Source organism: Heterocephalus glaber, unplaced genomic scaffold, assembly GCF_053883595.1.
Source record: "Heterocephalus glaber isolate CG9 unplaced genomic scaffold, H.glaber_assembly_v1.0 deba00001481, whole genome shotgun sequence".
NCBI lineage: Eukaryota > Metazoa > Chordata > Mammalia > Rodentia > Bathyergidae > Heterocephalus > Heterocephalus glaber.
In genome coordinates, this window is record NW_028258317.1 from 14,297,818 (window position 1) to 14,316,304 (window position 18,487).

The 18,487-nt window shown below is 47.5% G+C and overlaps 1 protein-coding gene across 4 annotated transcripts in view; it reads left to right on the forward strand.

Annotated features, from left to right (window-relative positions):
• Positions 1-3,573: 3,573 nt before the first annotated feature.
• The window catches only part of Shb (SH2 domain containing adaptor protein B), a 126,139-nt gene continuing 111,225 nt past the window's right edge, over positions 3,574-18,487 (forward strand). For 2 of the 4 annotated variants that reach the window (XM_021244509.2, XM_087183651.1), the window contains exon 1: positions 3,981-4,839. In XM_021244509.2, the coding sequence (XP_021100168.1) occupies positions 4,123-4,839 (717 nt within the window). In that variant the 5' untranslated portion in view covers positions 3,981-4,122. Of the gene's footprint in view, positions 4,840-18,487 lie in introns of all 4 variants that reach the window. The other 2 variants (XM_004864981.4, XM_021244508.2) reach the window with 2 other exon arrangements.

Sequence of the window (18,487 nt, forward strand, 5' to 3'; positions counted from 1 at the left end):
TATTATCTTTATCCAGTTTTAGGATTAGCACAACGTTGATTTCTTAAAATGAGGGGAGAAGTGTTCCTTGTTTTTTCTGCTTTAAATGTTTGAAATAATTTATCAGTTAAAATGTATATGATCCTCTTATTGTCATATAGGTAGGTTTTCAAGTTAGTATTATATTTTCTTTAATAGGTGCTATTCGAATTTTATATTTCCTCCAGAGTTAGTTCCATTAATTTGTCTTCCAAGGTACTTATTAGAAGTTGTCAAATTTATTTCAAAAAAGATTTTTGTGGGGATGTAGCTCAGTGGTTTTGCCACCTGCGCAACCGCAAGGACCTGAGTTCAATCCCCGGTACCAATAAATAAATAAATAAATAGATAAATAAATAAATGATTTTTGTAATATGCTTTCTATACCCTTTTAAATTCTGTAAAATCTGTGGTATTGTCTCCTAGATCGTGATATTGTAATTTTAAAAAAATGTATAATCGATATTGTGTAATAGGAAGAAAAGGTCTAAAGGAGCAGGGGAAGTGGGAGGGGTAGGGGAAAGGAAAGAAGGGAAAAGAAAAAATGTGAGAAAAGGAAAAAAATGGAAACAAAGTCTTTGCAAATAGGGAAGGGTGGAGGGGGTGAAGGGAGGGCAAGGGAAGGGGAAAAAATAAGAACCAAGATACTCATGTGCTGGTACAAGATCCCAGTGATGAATGTAACTGTATTTTATACCTAAAATGTACCAATAAACTTAATGGGGAAAAAAATAAGGCAAAAAATGCCAAGAGGAATCAGCATGGTTTATTACAGGATCACAGAGTATTGGGCTTGTGGTGTGAAGAGACTCCATATCAGTCCAGTTGTGCCTCTTTTATTTTTGTTGATACTGGTGATTGAACTGAGGCCCTTCACACTGAGCTCTATCCTCAACCTTTTTTTCCCCCTGAGACAGGGTCTCACCAAGTTAGTTGCTGCTTAGGCTGGGCTTGTATTTGTAATCCTCCTGCCTCAGCCTCCAAGAGTGCTGGGATTATAGGCATACATCACCGTAGCAGGTGCAGATGTGCCTCTAGATGTAATCTCTCTACACTGTTCCAAATTTTGCCCCTGTAAAATAGGGTAGGTGAAACTCTGAAAAAATGTGTTTGGGTCTAACCCCCTACAGAGCTCTCATCCTTTTCCTAGAACCCTGGCTCCCCAAACCACTGGACACAGTTTCTCCAACATCTTCCATAGGAAACTTTTCTGTTTCCTTTCAGAATGATTATTTCTGACTTGATATTAGAGGGTATGTCTCTACATGTTCCCAAAGGAAAACACCCATGGGGTTCTTGCCTGATTGAAGTAAATACCACCTTAAGCCAGCCACTCCAACTGTAAACTGGGAGTAACACCAGACTTCAGGGATATTGAGTGGGGCTAATTATACACAGAGTCTTTAGGAGCTGAGCAGATACACAAGCACTCTGGAAGTTCTTGGCATAATACTATAGCATTACAATAATTCTGGCTTGCAAATTATAGCCCAGCAGAGGCATCACATGGGAAAGCTGCTCTGATCCCATGTCCTGCTGAAAGTGAAATGGAAAAAATAAGTTGTGAAATAGAACTTCTCTTCCTAAGTCTTCGGAAAAGGCAGAGATAACTCTTCCTTTTGCTGCCCATATACAGGGAACAAGCTTCCAGATCCCAGAGAGGACTTTCTTGCCCCAGGTGGCCTGGCCTGCTGCCAGGATCTAGCTGCTCCTCCTTGCCAGGCCAGAAGTAGAAGTGGGAAGGGAAGGAGCTGGAGAGGATTCGTGGTTGGACGAAAGGTGTTGCTTAAGATGAGACTGTCCTTGCCTTTCAGGTTTGCTGTTGGGGCTTTTATGCAGGACAATCAAATGTTTATGCATAAGAGCAGTGATTTAAAGGGTAATTTGATATGTATAAGTCTAGGAATACCCAAAATAAACAGCTGTTAATTTCTGGGTGTCCTCCCTATCTCCAGACCCCTCCCCTTAATATTATTTCCTTGAAATGCTTGAATAGATCTCAGGTAAGAACAAGCTAGTGACATTACTGGGGGGGGGGGTGTCACAAAGGCGATTCAGAGAATTCAACTGGCCACAGAAGATGACAGTCTTGTCTGACCAAATAGAGGCAAATAGCTCAATCCCAGTGGAACGTTAGCAGCCAGTCCTACTGCACTGCTGTGTGGCTAACAGAGCCCTTCTTCACTGTGAGCCCCAAGTTGGCCTCCTGCTTCTGCCATTTCTTGGCTATGGTCACAGGTCTGAGTCTGTTGGGTCAGAGAGAGAGACAGTTAACAGCTCTGGTCCTCCAGGTCCCAAAGTCTCAGAGTGAGGGTGACCTCCAGCTCCAGCAGACCCTTGGCCTTGCTGCCTCCCCCACAGGTCTACTGTTCCTACAGGAAACAGACTCCCATGTCTATAATGTACACACGGCAGATGGATTTGAGTTATTGTTCTTAGAGAATGTCTCAGCTCTTAGGTTTCTCCCCCTCATTTTGGGGTTAAGCTACATTCTGGGGCTTGCCTAACCAAACCCCAAGAAGCAGCTACCTCATTTTCTGGCATGATTTTGGTTACATCGGGGAGCATGCTTTCTTCCCTGAGTGTAGACCCTAGGAAAAGCTACCCTGTGCAAGCTGTGTCCCTCCTTCACCCTGCGTTTTCTCACTTTTGGCTAGTCACTAAAGCATAGTCTCAAGTGGCATCGTTATGGTGCCTCCAGATTCAAGAACTGGCATCCAGCCCAATCTGTGTGACCTTCTCCGGGCCTCAGTTTCTCCTTCTGTAAAATGAAATTTCTGGATTAAATGGTGCCTTACCAGTTCCTACAACCTTAGGCATTAAACGTTCCCACAGGTCGCCTTTTCAGGTTGGCAGAGAACAGGGTTAAATTAAGCCCCGACTTCCTCAGAGGTGAAAAGGTAAGCAAACACTCCGACCTCCCCTTAGTCTAGCTCTGCGATTGGAGCCGCGTCCGGCCCCCGCCGCCTATCCCGTCCGCATCCGTCATCCGGATTGCTAATACACTCATTAGCATAAAGATTCCTCGGAAGACCTGGCGCCTGGGGACTGAACCGGAGTCTCTGTCCCTTTAAGAAGGGCGACCGGCGGTCTGTCCCTAAGGGACACTTGGCAACGCATTTCCTCCGCACGGGCCACGCTGTAAACTAGAAAGGTCCGGTGTTAATCCCGCCCCGACGCGGGGCATTCCGGGGGTGTGCAGCGCGCGGGTCCCAGGGAAGTGAGGACGGGTTTGGCTTCTGTGCGCAGCAGGCTCAGCCTGGCAAACTCTCGCCCGAGGCTGTGGAGGGCGGCGAGCGGGGCGGAGCCGGGCGCTCTGCAGAGCCCAGGCGCCCTGGGGCACGACCCTGGGGCCGGCTCCGAGGCAACCGCCCGAGCAAGGTGCGCCCTCAGAGCGCCCGGCGCAGGGAGGGCGGGGCTGAGCCGCGGTCCAGGGCTGCAGGAGCGAGGGGCGGAGCGCGCGGCGCGGGGGCGGGGCGCGCGGCGCGGGGCGGGATCTGGCGGCCCGGGTGTCACACGCGCGGCGGCTCGGGAGGCGGCGGCAGCGGTTGTCTTAGGCGCCGCCGAGACGGGAACGGTCGCGCGAGCTCGGGCGGGCGCCGGCTGCCTCCCTTTTCCCCTCGATTTATCGCCCGCTCTTCCGCCGGCGGAGGCGCCTGGCTCGCCCCAGCTCTCTCGGAAAGGAAGGACGGGAGCGGAGGACGCCAAGTCCCCGGAGCGGCCGCAGGTCCTGGCCGAGCTGGAGGCTGCCACTTCGACGGGGCAGACAGAAGCGCGCTCTGCGGCGGGGGCCGCCTGGGCCCGGTGCTTTCAGCGGTCGCGGGCTGGGACCCTATGAGAGGCGCTCGCGAGGGGCCCGAGACCCGAAGCCCGGGCGGCGCGCGGCGGAGGCGGAGGGCAGCGCAGCTGTTGCTGGGGTCTGAGTGTAGCCAGCAGGAGGCGGCGGCGGCGAAGGCGAGAACTTGAACTTGGCGTCGGGAGTGGGCGCCCCGACGCCCCCCACCGGGGCCGGGGCGCCGAGGGGCTTGGGCTGCAGCGTTGCCCCCCGGATGGCCGCGGCAGCGGACCAGGCTCCCGCGCCGCGGCCCTAGGCGGCCTCTCGCCATGGCCAAGTGGCTGAACAAATACTTCAGCTTGGGCAACAGCAAGACTAAGAGTCCCCCGCAGCCGCCGAGGCCCGACTACCGCGAGCAGCGGCGCCGGGGCGAGCGGCCCTCGCAGCCCCCCCAGGCCGTGCCGCAGGCCGCCTCGGCGTCCTGCGGTCCGGCGGCCGCCTCCTGCTTCTCGGCCTCGTCGGGCTCGCTGCCCGACGAGAGCGGCAGCACGAGTGACCTCATCCGTGCCTACCGCGCGCAGAAGGAGCGCGACTTCGAGGACCCCTACAACGGGCCCGGCTCGTCGCTGCGCAAACTGCGCGCCATGTGCCGCCTGGACTACTGCGGCGGCGGGGAGCCCGGTGGGGGCCAGCGCGCCTTTTCGGCCTCATCCGCGTCGGGCGCTGCCGGTTGCTGCTGTGCCGCCTCAGGCGCTGGCGCTGGCGCTGCTGCTGCCGCGTCCTCGTCGTCCTCCTCCGGCTCCCCGCATCTCTACCGTAGCAGTAGTGAGCGGCGGCCCGCCACGCCGGCCGAGGTACGCTACATCTCCCCCAAGCACCGTCTCATCAAAGTGGAGAGCGCCGCCGCTGGCGGGACCGGGGACCCTCCAGGGGGGTCCTGTTCGGGCGGCCGCACCTGGAGCCCGACGGCCAGCGGAAGCAAGAAACTGCTCAACAAGTGCGCTGCCTCGGTCTCGGAGGAGAGCGGGGCCGGCAAGAAGGACAAGGTAAGCTACTCCTGAGCTTACCCCGGGGTTCCAAGACCATCGTGGGCGCGGGAAAACCGAGGCAGCACTCGAGTTCCCAGTCTTTACATAAATTTTGGCCTGGGAACCTGAGGTCAGGGCTTCTGCGCTGCTCCTACATTTTGACCCTTTCCACATGAATTGCCCCAGATGGTTGGTCTGACATCGTCTCTTTTGCTGCTGCTCCCAAAACGCCCCCTCTGAGCCCAGAGCTGGAGCGAGAGCGCCCCGCCCAGCCTTGCCCAAGGAAGAGAGATCAGCCAGTCTTTCCGGCTCCAAGTAAAGTCGGAGAGTCTGGGCTGTCGCTTGTTTGAAAGAGCATTTACTCTGGCCTCCCCCGGCGTTCCTCCCCCGCACCCATACACTGGATGTGGATAGGAACTGAGGTCCATAGCTGGGAAGAGACTCAAGCGATAGTACACAGCATTCTTGGTTTCAGATCCAGACTGGCGCTCTCAGAACGTGTACATATAAATCCTTCTGAATGCCCTACCTTCCCTGCCAGGTTTCCCAGCTGGGCGGCCGTTTGAACCGGAGCCACACCGGGCACCCCCACGTGTGCTTTTCCGGTTGAAATGCTCTACCCCCTAGAGCGGTCCGCTAGGATCCGGGCTGTTTCTCCAGCCATGCGCTGCAGGGGGTCTGCCTTTTAGGCCTGCTGAAAGGAGACCCGTGGTCTCCGGCCTCAGGCCGGCCCTGCTGTCCCAGGGACGGGGACTTTATGACAACCCCCTTCTTAAATTATCAGGCCATCTTGATCCCCACCCCCCACCCCCGCCCCCGGCCTTTGATGCAAGCCAGTTAATTACAGCCAGACCCGACCAGGGCTCCCCATCACACTCCAGAGACATGCTCCCTTCCCCCATAAAATAATACTTGTTCTGTCTACTTCTGGTGGAAGGCAGTGTTTTGATTAAATCTGAGGCCCAGTGGGAGAGCTCGCTCCTTAGGGCAGGGTTGTCTAGCTGTCAGGCTCCTGCTCTCTTGTTCTTCCCTGCATTCTTCTCCCAAAGGTAAACTTTTTACCTGGGCTTGGGTTGGGGCAGACTGATGAAGAGTCCTGTTGGATGTCCCAACAGAAGAGACAGGCTCCTATCTGCCAGCTGGTGCTTGGAAAGATCTTTTTGTTTTCCTGGAGGGAGGAGTAAGAGGATGCTCTCCTTTAATTTTTCTGCCTGGCCCTTCTCCCAGATGTCCTGGAGTATCCTCTCCCCTGCTTGGTCTGCCCCAGGCGGTGGTGTGGGTATTCTGGAGAACACACCACAGAAGCTTGGAGTCTTGAGCTTTCCAAGCATTCAGGATGCTACACTGGGATAACAGCTGGGAGCTACTGGGCCTGTGGGCTTGTGGTTGATCTGTGAGGCTCCTGGCAGTCTTATGCTTGGCCCACACATGACTGGAGAACCTGGAATTTTTGAGTTTGGAAGGCCTGAGAGAGCTCTGGAGAGATTAACAGCTGGACTGCGTGCATCCCCATTGTTACACAAAACCATCCCTCAGGGCAACAGATCAGCTTTTCTGTCCGGCTGCTCTTGGTTCTGCTTGCTCCCTTTTAAAAAATCTTTTGTGGCTTTCAAAACTTTAGTGAACATTTTTTCCCAATTACAATTAAGACTTTCAGATACTTAGGAATAATATGTTTTGTAGCTGGAATGTCAAGTGTATTTAAGACTTGGCTTCATTCCATCACCAGATAGATTTTGTGGGTCTTCTCAGTGCTCTCCCTCCCTTGCCAGCTGCTGGAGCAGGACCCTTTGCAGGGTTAATGTCATCGATGAATGCTGTCACCTAGCTGCTGTGCCCTGATGAGTGCTGTGATGGGGCCTAGTGTTAAGGAGTGGGTCAGGGAGAGCACCCAGAAGGCAGGACCATTATCCAGGTGGGAGGGGTGGTAACCACAGGTGGCTGGAGAAGAGAGCCTGGTTGGTGCTTTACGGAACTGCAGGTGAAGTCCCCTATGGTTGGAATTGAGATGTTAGAGTTGGGCAGGACCTTAGCTGGACAGTAATGTCTGGGAGGACCTTGTAAACTGAGCACAGTGAGGGACCAGTGAATGGATTTAGCTGTTGGAGTGACATGATCACACATGGCTTTTTAGAAATCATCTCTCAGGGCTGCTTTTCACCTCCTACGTTGTGACTTTGTGCTCTTTGATCTTTTAAGAAGTTGTCTGTCTCCAGAGACAGGGATTGCAGTTACCAGATGTTTTTCTACCAAAGAAGAAAGGAGGCAGCTAGGGAGGGAGGAGGCAGCAAGGCGGGGTCTGCAAGACCAGTACAGTGGTTGTTCATACACTTCAGTGCACCTGGAAGGCTGGTTGAAACTCAGATTGAGGGGCCCCATTCCAGTGGTATCTGATTCAACAAGCGGGGGTGGAGGGTTGGGGTGGTGGTGGTGGTTGCCTCTTAGAATTCGAATTCTAACAAGTTTCTGGGAGGTCTTTGGCTGCTGATCCTGGACTACTGTGGCTTCTCTCTCCTTAACCTTCCCTCTGGGTTTTCTAGACAGAGCTCCTTTGGATGCAAACTCCAGGTGCCCTGTCTCTGCCCTCTGTGCAAGGCCACCTCCTGGTTCTGGGCCAATGTCCCACACCCATCAGGTGGTCAGGAGGCAGTCTGGTTTTCACATTATTTCCAGCCAGGCAGCTTTTGGAAGGCCAAGAATACTGCACTCCAGCCCTTAACATCCCAGAGCCTTCCCTCTGCCTCCACCCACGGATCCAGGAAAACCCAGTTCTGGCACCCCACTTAGCATCCAGCTAGCCCAAATTGCTTTCCTCATCAGTCCTTAGAGTACTGGATGAGTAAGACTGTCAGGTCTGGTGAATGCCCCCTGGTGAGAGGCTCTATGTTTGACTTTAACTTCAGGCCTCCGTTGAGGTTACTATGGTGTGGAGTGAGAACTTTTTAGTCAGTGGATCCTCCTTCCGCTGCCCCCATGCCACCCGTATCCCAGTTTACCTTGAGGGTCCCCTGTCCTACCTGCCTAAATACCTGTGCCTTTTCTCATACACTTGGGCATCTACCTGTTCTCCTAAGTAAGTCTTGGGGTACACACACATCTGGCCATATCCCTCCCTTCCCCACCAAGGCTGGGATACAGTCTGGGGCCTTTTCCCTTTTAGAATCCTTTGAAAGAGTGATTGTATTCACTGTGCTGTTTCTCTCCTAACATAACTTTGCCAGCTTTTAGCCAGCACTTACTTTGTGCTGAGAGATCTTGGTACAAGTGTGAGCTGGGAGGGAATGAAGGAAGCAGAAGACCTGACAGCCTGACAGCCAGGAATCTCTGGCCTGAGCCTCTGGAGGAGACTAATGTATCTTTTCTTTTTTTATTAATACATGTTTGTGATACATAATGAATACTTTCGTCTGAGGGAGTTGGTAGCTATACATATCACGTCTTAATTTGGTGCATATTTTCATCATTTGTTTCCCATTGTTTTTGTCTTGAGAATTTAGAGAGATCTTCATCTAGAACATAGCTTTGAGCTGAATGTAGGGCTCAAAGTGGAATTTTGTGCAGGGGAGGAGGTGACTGCACAGTGTAGGAATGTATTTGTGTCAGACTAATGGTGTGTTCATGTGTGTATATAAGTGTATGCACATATGTAGAGGATATGTGTACATGAATATACATAAAACTCCAATGTAGGACATATCCTTGGCAACCAGAGCTTTCATGCAGTGGCCCTTGCTAGGGGAATGAGAGGTAAAGGCCGACATTTAACCTCTACAAGTGAGTCTGAAAGCTAGTGAGTCAGAAGCAGTGTGCTCAGAGCCATGGTTGAGGAATAGCTCTTGTTATAAACAGCTGCTTAAATCTGGGGAAAATGGGGCTAGAGTTAGGGGGCAATTGTATTATATACTTCAGGTGAGAAATGGTAAGGGCTTGAGCTCCTGGGAAGAAAAACCAAAAATATGGCAAGTAGAAATAGTATTCCTTCAAGTTGTGCTTTATATAAAAAATGTTGGGAAAAAAAAAGGCCAGTTGTTTGGTGAGTCTCCTTTGGTGCAGCCAAACAGTCCTCATTCATTAATGTTTTCTGTTCAGAAAGTCTTGTTTCTTTTACCACAATTAAGTAAATGACCACAACTGACAAAGTCAAGATGCATCATGACATCAGTTTTCCTGGATTTTTAATACAAGCTAATGTCTACCAACACCTGATATTTTATCGGCATGTTGAGTTAAAAACACATTTTCCATACTTACAGAGTGGTATGGCTTGTATCTAGATGTTCCCTCAGAGCCTCATGTGGTCATAGGTGGAACATTTCAGAGGTGGCTGGATCTAGAGTGTGTTGCTGGGATTAAGGATGTGTTGCTGGGATTAAGGGTGCCCCACCCCAGGTGTTTGGGCAACCTAAGGGTGGGTAGCCTGGATAGACTATAAGGGTCTGAAAGAGGGCTGCTGTTGTTGCTTGCCTCTTGCTGCTTGCTTCTTCGATGCTTTGCTGTCATCTGCCTGCCATGCACTGTTTCTCCTCTGTGATGTCCCTCTGCCTTGGAGCCAGCCAACTACAAACTGTGAACTAAATAAACTTTTCCGCCTTTAACTTTGGGTGTCAGGTATTTTTTCTCAGCAACAAGAAAAGTAACTAAGACATGAAATAGGGCTGGGGATTTAGCTCAGTGGTTTCACCGCCCACTGAGCAAGTGCAAGGTTCTGAGTTCAATCCCTGGTACCAAAAAAAAAAAAGACATGAAATAAATATCACATCTAACTTAAAAAAAAAAATCTAGCAAACCATCTCTGAGGTGCCTGGTAGGCAGGAAGAATTCAGAGAGAAATAAGTGGTGGCCAGCTTTCAAAGGAATAAGTTTCTTAGTTTGCAGTTGGATGCAATCCGCTGTGTATCCTCAGGTTCTTCATCTGTGGGTTTAAGCAACTGGCAATCAAAAGTATTTGAAAAAAAAAATCATTAACCATGTATAATCTTTTTTTTTATTCTCCAAACAATACAGTATAACTACTAGATACATAGCATTTATATTTTCTTAGGTATTACAAGTAATCTAGAGATGGCTTTAAAGTATATGGGAGGATATATATAGATTATATGCAAGTACTGTGTCATTTTATATACAAGACTTGAGGATCCCTGGATTTTTGTATCTGGGGAGGTTCTGGAACCAGTGTCCTGTGGGTATCAAAAAATGACCGTATTAGCTTTATATCACAACCTGAGGAAACTGGAAGAGCAATGCATGAGAAGGGATGGGAAGGCCTGAACACTGGCAGGTAAAACAGGGCTGTCAGAAGGTAACATCTGAGCTGACTCTGGTAGGAGTGGGAATCCCAGGGCATGGAAGTGTTGGGAGAGGGCCTGAAGGCTTGAGAGAATGGTGGCAAGCCTAGCAGGCCAGGTACAGGGGGAGATTACAGAAAGAGGTTGGAATATATACTAAGGGAAGAATGAATTTTGCCTTACTGGGGAGTTGTGACTTGCTGTTTGATCCTCTTCACATAAAATCATTGATGTCAGGCTTGATGGAAACCAGTCAGATGTGAGCTGTCAGTCATTGCCATTTGATTAACAGCCACATTCTCCAGTTTTGCAACTGTCCTTTTGGAAAAGATTGGGATCAAATTTGATAGCTGTGATTTGGCTGGGGACCCTTTCCCCTCTTAAGTCCCATCCCTTGAAAGTAGTTCGAGAGAAAAGGTGCATAGCAAATCCAGTTTTCCTCATTAAGTCCCCAGAAAGGAAACATACTCTCCAAGCTTCATTCTGACCACTTGATCCTTTAGCCTTCAGTCACACTAGGTGTTGGGTCTAAGTACTGTGCAAGCTATTGCTGCATGACAAACCACCATAGACTCAGGGATTTTAAACTAAATAAAGGTCAACAGACTTCTCTTAAAGGGCAAGGGCCACATAGTAAATGGTTTTAGGCATGTGGGCCAGAGGGTCTCCATCACACGTGGTCAGCTCCACTGTTGGAGCTTGAAAGACAATATGTTAATTAGTAGGGATAGCTCTGTTCCAATAAAACTTTATTTACAAAAATAGGCAGCTGGCTGCTGTGTGTGCTGTAGTTTTCAACCCAAACTTTACAATAAGCTTTTATTGTATAGTCATTGAGCCTTCATATCTGAGTAGCTTTCCACATCTCAACCGGGCTTGCTCAGGCCTGCTGATCCTGACTGGGCTTTCTTACATGTTTGGTTGGCTGGTTAGGATGGCCTTGGGCTGTGACAATTAACTCTGTTCCATGGGGTCCCTTGTCCAACATGTGTTCATGTGATGGCTGTAGGATTCCCAAAAAGTACAGAGGCCCATAACATTTCTTAAGATTGGTAATTGGCACTGTCCCTTATGCTGTCTGCTGTTGACCAAAGCAAATTACAGTTTGAGACCAGAGAATAGGAGCTGTAGAGTCCCGTGGCAAAGGGCAAAGATACAGACAAAACATTAATTAGAGCCTTTGATGCTGTCATCTGTGGCAGATAGTATTACCTCCTTATGGATAAAGAAACTATGGTTTAGAGACTGTGGTTAATGACATACACAGCTACCGAGTAATGGAATAAAGATCACTCCTGTTTAGTCTGAGTCCACAACCTGTATACTTTTTACTGATTTGTTCCCACTGTTTTCCATATTTTAAATGGAGGTAGATGAGCCGGGCATGGTGGTGCATGCCTATAATACCAGCACCCAGGAGACTGAGGCAGAAGGATGGCAAGTTCAAGGCCACCTGGGATATGTAGTGAGTTCAGGGTTGGCCTGAACTACACATGGTGAGACCCTATCTCAAAAAATAAGTGGATGGATGGATGGAGGTAGAAAGGTTCTGCTGTTTGCTGAGATGTGTGTTGTAAACCTCCTCCTCCCCAGTGCTTAATATTTCTCTTCTCTCATCCCTCTGCTTAATTCCTGCTTTCAGTCTGGGCTTCAGTGTCCATAAAAAATGGCCCCAGAGCTGCTTTTCTTTCTCCCCATCTGCCTTAAGTTCCATAAAGAAGATGTTAATGCAGCACTTGAAGAATTTTATAGAGAAATTCTGTGCACAGGATTGGCATATCCCAGAGGACAGCTGCACAAAATGTGTGCCTTGTAACTGCCACATCTTCTCATTCTAACACCAAGCATTCCCTTCCTCCAAGGACTGGCCTTGCTGTATGTACTCTATTTTAAAGAAAACAAAAAAAGCCCCAGTGGTCCCTTGGCCCTTACCCATGAGGAACTTTAGTTTCCTAAAAGGAGATCAGGTGGCCATCTGCTCCAGTCTGACAATCTCAGAACATGACTGATTACCCCAGAATTTAACCCCCATGACTTGACCCCATTTTCTCCCTGCCCCCAGAGCATTTCTGAGCCATAAAATTGGGTTTAAAGGGCAAATCTGAAACAGGTGTGGTTTCCTCAAGTCATTCAGCAAAGCCCTCCCCTGGGTTTAGATTATGCTGGGAGAGCCAAGGGGTAGTGAATGGTCTGGAGATCAGGTTTGGCCCTAGACCAGTGATGGGGAACCTTTTAGAGCTTTCATTGATAAGAAATAGCCCACTGTGGCACACGTGCCATAGGTTCACCACCACTGCGGGGATGGCTTTAGGCTTTGCAACCAAGAGCTAAGCTGCTGGCCACACACCCCATGGGCTTGCTGGGGTTGAGGAACGTGGTTGGGCCGCATTTCCTGCAGGACAGAAATGGGTTGCAGTAGTCTGACTTTATTTATTTTTTTTTGAGACAAGCACTTGCTGTGTAGTCCAGGTTGGACTTGAACTTGTGATCCTTCTGCATTAGTCTCCCCAGTGCTGGAATTACAGGCATGCACCACAATGCCTGGCTAGTCTCTGACTTATTAACTTCTGTTTGGTCTGTGTTAACTGAGGAATTGCTATATCCAGGCCACTTTCAGGACCCATAGGGATGAACCAAGAGCTAGGAATTACCTGGCCCTAAGGAGTTTATTCTTTTGTGACAGACATAAGAACCAAAGTTGGAACACAGATCTGTGTGGCAGAATTTATAAACAAAGTGATGTGGGTGAGAGCCATTCTGACATAGAGGCTGTTTTGGGCAAGGCCTTGATTCCGTGGAGCCAAAGGAGAAGTGGAGTGAGGAGGAATCATTTCAGTTGAGGGAAGCTAGGAGGGCTTCCTGGAGGAAGAGGATTCCAGTAAAGGAAGAGTAATCTCTTGTATTAAGGGAGTTTTCCATAATGATGTTAGTTAATATGTGTTTTAAGCCAGGTGCTGTACTGTGTGCTTTTTATGTAACTGTTTTACTTCACACCACGGTCCTTTGAGGTAAGTGATGTTATTAATCTCTTTTTTTACACAGGAAAAAACTGAGGCACAGAGAAGTTCCATAACTTGTCTGAGGTCACACATCCAGTAAGTGACAAGAGATGAGATTTGAAGCTGGATCCAGAGTATGTTTTTAATCACTGTCATATCACTTCAAGCTGCAAACTCTCATGCCCAAATTTTCTTGGCCTTAGTTTTGGCTTGTCTTAGTCTTTCTGTTGGACTAGACATGGTAGCACATACTTGTAATCCTAGCACCGAGGATGACTGAGGCCTAGGCAATTTAGTGAGACTCTCACAAAATGAAAAGGGCTTAGCTCAGTGTAAAATGCCCCAAGTTTGATCCCCAGTACCAGGAAAAAAAATCTTTTTGCATGGTAAGAGTGATTCATTTCTGCATTTATATAAGCATTCCTCATTTTGAAAGGCACTTTTTTTTTCTTTTGAAACGGTTCTGGGAGTTGAACCCAGGGTCTTTGCACTGAGCTGCATTCCTAGCCCTTTAATTTTTATTTTGAAGACAGAGTCTTGCTAAGTTACCCCCGGTGAGCTCAAACTTTTGGTCCTCCAGCTTCAGCCCTTCAGAGTATTGGGATTACTGGCATAGGCCATCATGCTTCCCTTGAAGGGCACCTGTAATTGGCTTGCTTCTCAGAAACACTCTGTGAGGAGATCACCCTTATCCCAACTTCCATATACAGAAATGCAGGCTCAGAAAGAGGAGTGGAGTTTGTCCTGCCTCAGGGCAAGTTCTGGCCAAGCCAGCAGGCTAGCTGGTGTTCTGAGCCCAGTGCCCTTTGCTCTGAGGTGGTGTGGAGGTGGCTTGGCCAAAGCTCCAGTCCACAGGAAGGGTGACAGCCTGATTGATTTCCGTTTCTTTCTGTGTTTTGATTCTCAAATGCTTTGCTGAGACTGTTAAGGCACAGGGAGAGAGGATCTTGCTTCCACAATGGAATTTTCCTTACCTTCCTGTTTGGTATTTTCCAGTAATATTTCTATTAATGTTTCACTTTCAGAGGCACTAACTTCCTGAGAGTTTGAGCTTTTTCAGTTGCTGAGCCAGGAAGAACCGAATTTGCCTCTCAATCATTCAGTTCCTTTCCATTTTCTCCAAGGGGAACTGTCTCTGGATTTCCCATTATGCTGTAAAGGAAGGATCTTGGAGGTGGGTCTAGGGGATGGAGAGAGAATTAGTCAGGGCTCTGGGGAATGACTCAGCCCAGTGTTTTCCAGGCTGCACTTAATAGTAATGGTCAGAAAGGGGCTTCCAGAGCTGAAGGAGGGAGAAGTGATTTAACAGGTGGGTGGGTGAGGTGGATCCTCTGGGCCAGGACCTTTGAACTGGACCTCCAGAGCCCATGCCAAGTCTTTTCTCCTTATTCATTCATTTATTCATTCAATATGTATTGCTTAGGGCCTGTTATTTGCTTGGATATTATTCTATGTAGGTGCTGGGAATAGAGCAGTGAACCAAGCAGATAACCAGTCATAGTCCCAGAGCTTGCTCTCTTGTGGGAGAAGTCAGTCATGCTCACAGGTCAGGACTGGTGGTCACTGGAGGAGGATAAAGAGGCTAAGGTGGGCCTGACTTTGGGTGGGGTATTGCTTCCTTTGGCTGCTCAGGGGAGGGCTTTCCTGAAGGCTGGTATGGTGTGGGTCACAGGGCTCTCTCCAAGAGAAGACATTGCAGGCAGAGGGAGGAGCCATGCGAAACCCCAAGGCTTGGAGCATGGCTGGGTCATTCAGGGAGCACTGGAAGGTCTACATGACTGAGCAGGACTGTGTGTGTGTGTGCGTGTGTGTGTGTGTGTGTGTGTGCGCGCGCGCGCGCGTGCACAGGTGCAGGTGCTGGTGTTGCTGCTGACACTGCTTCAGCTGTTCTTGCTGCTGCTGCTAAGCAGATGTCAGGCCTTGCTGGGCTGAAGAAGTTATTTTATTTGAACTCTGAGTAGGATGGAAGGTCATTAGGGAGGGTTCTAAGCTCAGGTTAGAGGAAGGGGACAAGAGGTCAGTGGGAAGGGCCCTGCTTGCCACTGGTTTGAAGTTGCCCATACTCCAAATTCAAGAGGCCACTTGCTCTGTTGCCTGGATGAGCTGGGCACCTGGTGGGGTAAAGGTGAGTGCTATGGTTAAGTGTCCAGGGACAGAACTGGAGCTGCCACTGTTTTGCCAAACAGAATACTTCATTGCTGATGGCTGCTGATTGTTGGGAAAGTTCTCCTCTATGTGGGGCTCACAGGACATGAGCTACAAGGAAGAAGCAGAGCTAGGGGAGTATACCTCTCCAGATTTCTCCAGGCCATGGTGAAATTCTGAAAATGAAAATGATCAGAAAGTTCTTAACATTGAGACTAAGGCATTTTGTTGGATATGCAGTCTCAGAAAGCCAGACAGCCCGGTAATCCCTTTGATGCATTCCAAAGCCATACCATGTGATTTGGGGACCACGTGGCACTTGAGGAATGGTGCAGTTCCTACCTGGCCATTTGTGTTTGCTGATGTGAGTTGGCTGTGTTGTGAGCCAGTTCTCAAAGTCAGGTTTGGATTTTGAGGTATTTCAGTTTTGGTGGTAACTCTTTCACCTCTTATTACAAGATTAAGATAAATTTGGTGTAAAAAATATAGGTAAGTAAAACTAAGAAACCAACCCTAATTGTATAATTAAAAAAAAAACCATTAGCATTTTAATGTTCCTCCATCTTGCATCCATTTTCCTGCCACAAAAAGTAAGTATATTGTAAATTTTTTCTTTTTGCTCAAAGACACAGAATGATGTCTACATTATCTTAAATATTAAACAATAGCAATTTAATGGCAGCATTATGTTCTGTTTGCATATTTCAGCTACCCCATTTTTCACTAATTTAGTAATACTGTGATGAACACCTTTGTAACTTAATTCTTTGCAGAGGTTTATGATTACCTCCCTGGGATTGATACTGAAAGTTGTTGGATAAGATGGTAAAAATTTTCATACATACTTTCAAATTATATTCAGGAACCATTGAGGATTTTAATGTAATTTGGTTTAATTTGCAATTTTTTGGATTATTGGTACGTATGTGCCTTGAACATGTATGTTGCTTTTTCCCCTAGAATTGTTTACTTACATTTTCTGCCATTTCTGCTGCAGAGGTTTTCTTTTTATTGGTTTGTAAGAACTGTGCATTAAGGATGGCAACTCCTTGCTTGCCATTTTGGTTGCGGAATGTTTTTTAAAGTTTGCAATTCAGGTTTTGGTTCCTTTTCTAGTGATTGTTGTTGCTTACTATGAATTATTTCTGTTGTTAAATAAGGCTCAGTGTTCTTCATGATTTCTTGAGTGTGCTGCTTAGAAAGCAGATTATACTCCCAGAACTCAGGCCCAAAGGTTGTCCTTGTGCACACATTGAACACAGGAGTGCATCTGGGTTCTTGCCTACTTTCCCCTTGTTCCCACCCCAAGATTCAGATTCGGCATCACCTGCACATGAAGGTAATGGTAATCCCAGCTTTGAGAAAACAGTACATTTACCTCCATCTAAGCAAGCCCTTTGAGTTGAGGAGTCCTAAAGGTTATTAGATGCGAAGCATCTGGTGGAAGTAGAAATTGCTGATGGTGATAGCTCACGGAGGGCTGCTGACAGAGCCGTTCGGTCGTCAGAATTTGTAGTCTGTGGAGGCGGTGAGGACATTTTCTTTTTCTTGTGTTTGTCTCTCACTCTCTCTTGCTTTTAAGTAGGAATGCTCTTTTTTGTGTGTCTTTATGACCCTTTAAGGAATAGTTGTCCCAGTTGAGTGTGGTGGTGCACACCTGTAATCTCAGTACTTGGAAGGCTGAGGCAGGAGGAATGCCTGAGTTTGAGGCCAGCCTGAGCTACATAGTGAGACTCTTGTCTCAAAAACCTTAAAAAAAAAAAAAAAAAAAAAGAACAGTTGTCCCAGAAAATATCTTAACCCCTTGGCTTTTGATATTGTCTCTGCTTTCCTGGTTTCTTCTGGTTTTACCAGTTTCTCTACTGACTAGCAAACATTTTGGAATATTAGATCACTTAAAGTTCAGCCATTTGTAGTTCTACATGTACTCAAACATTTTGTACCTTGAAAGTACATTTCAGCTATGTGCTTTCTCTTATTTAGTTATACTTGGACATTTCTGATGGCCGCCTTGATAGTAATGGAGAAGGGACTTTATTTACATCTGTAAGGGTACCCAAACAAAGCAAGAAGTTCGTACATTCTTGTGTATTGTCCAGACTTAAAAAAAAAAGATTAGAAAGGGGAATCAGAGGTTCCCTGGTATGAGGCCTGGCTTCCTTAGAAGATCTGTGCATTTGAATTTCAAAATCTTATTTGATTATAAAATTGAAGGTAGCTTTGTACTCAGTCTAAAAAATCAGCAACAGGCAAGTTAGAGTCATTGTAAGTCTATTCCTGTAGCCACAAGATTATGCATTTTCTACTCTTTTATGAAAGACCACTTGAGCCCTTTTGGTGAAAGATTTCTGTGTTTTGCTTTGTTTTGTTTTGTTTTGTTGTGCTGGAGATTGAACCAAGGGCTTTGTGCATGCTAGGACAGTGCTCTGCCACTGGGCCACCTCTCCAGCCCTTGGTGAAGGACTTCTGACATTTCCCAGCATTGGTCTGGAGTTGGATGTTTAAAATATTGACTCACATTGACAGGTGGACCCCAAATCACAAGATATGATCTCTAGGGTTGTAGCAAGCTATATGTATTATAAATTGTCATGCACTTGATTTAAAAATGCCACATAATAGATATCTGCTCATATGCCTCCCTGGATGCCAGTAAGAGAAGCAGTGTGGGTTAGTGAAGGAGCTCTGTTCAGGTTAGTCTGGATTCAAGGTGACAATCTCTGTTCCTTGGACAAGTCACTGGATCTCACTGAGACTCTTTTCCCATCCTTAAAATGAAGATGTTTTTCCCATCCTGAGGTCAGCTAAGAAGGCAGCTGTGAAAGGACTTTATAAACCAAAGTTGCCCTAAAAACATCAGCTTGGTTTCAGGTCAGAAAGTGACCAGAAATGAGGGAACAATGGATACAATTTAGAAGGGCTTCAGAGTTGCTTCTTTGGGACCCAGTTGTTTCTCTTTCTAGGAGTTTAAGGATAAAGAGTTACAATGATTTAATTAAAAGTCATCTACAGATTTGGAAAAACAGGACATTGGAAATTACCTAAATATCCCACCATGGGAAATGGCTAATGTGTGACGTATGATTACAGTGAAAAGAAGTGCAGCCAACAAAAGTGGATTTGGGTAACCCCACTGTAGGGTTGTCAAGAGGGAAAAGGCTCCCAGATGGAATACTTTTAAAAGTAGGATATAAAAAGCTACGAACATTTGTATTCTCCCCCTCTCCCGTTCAC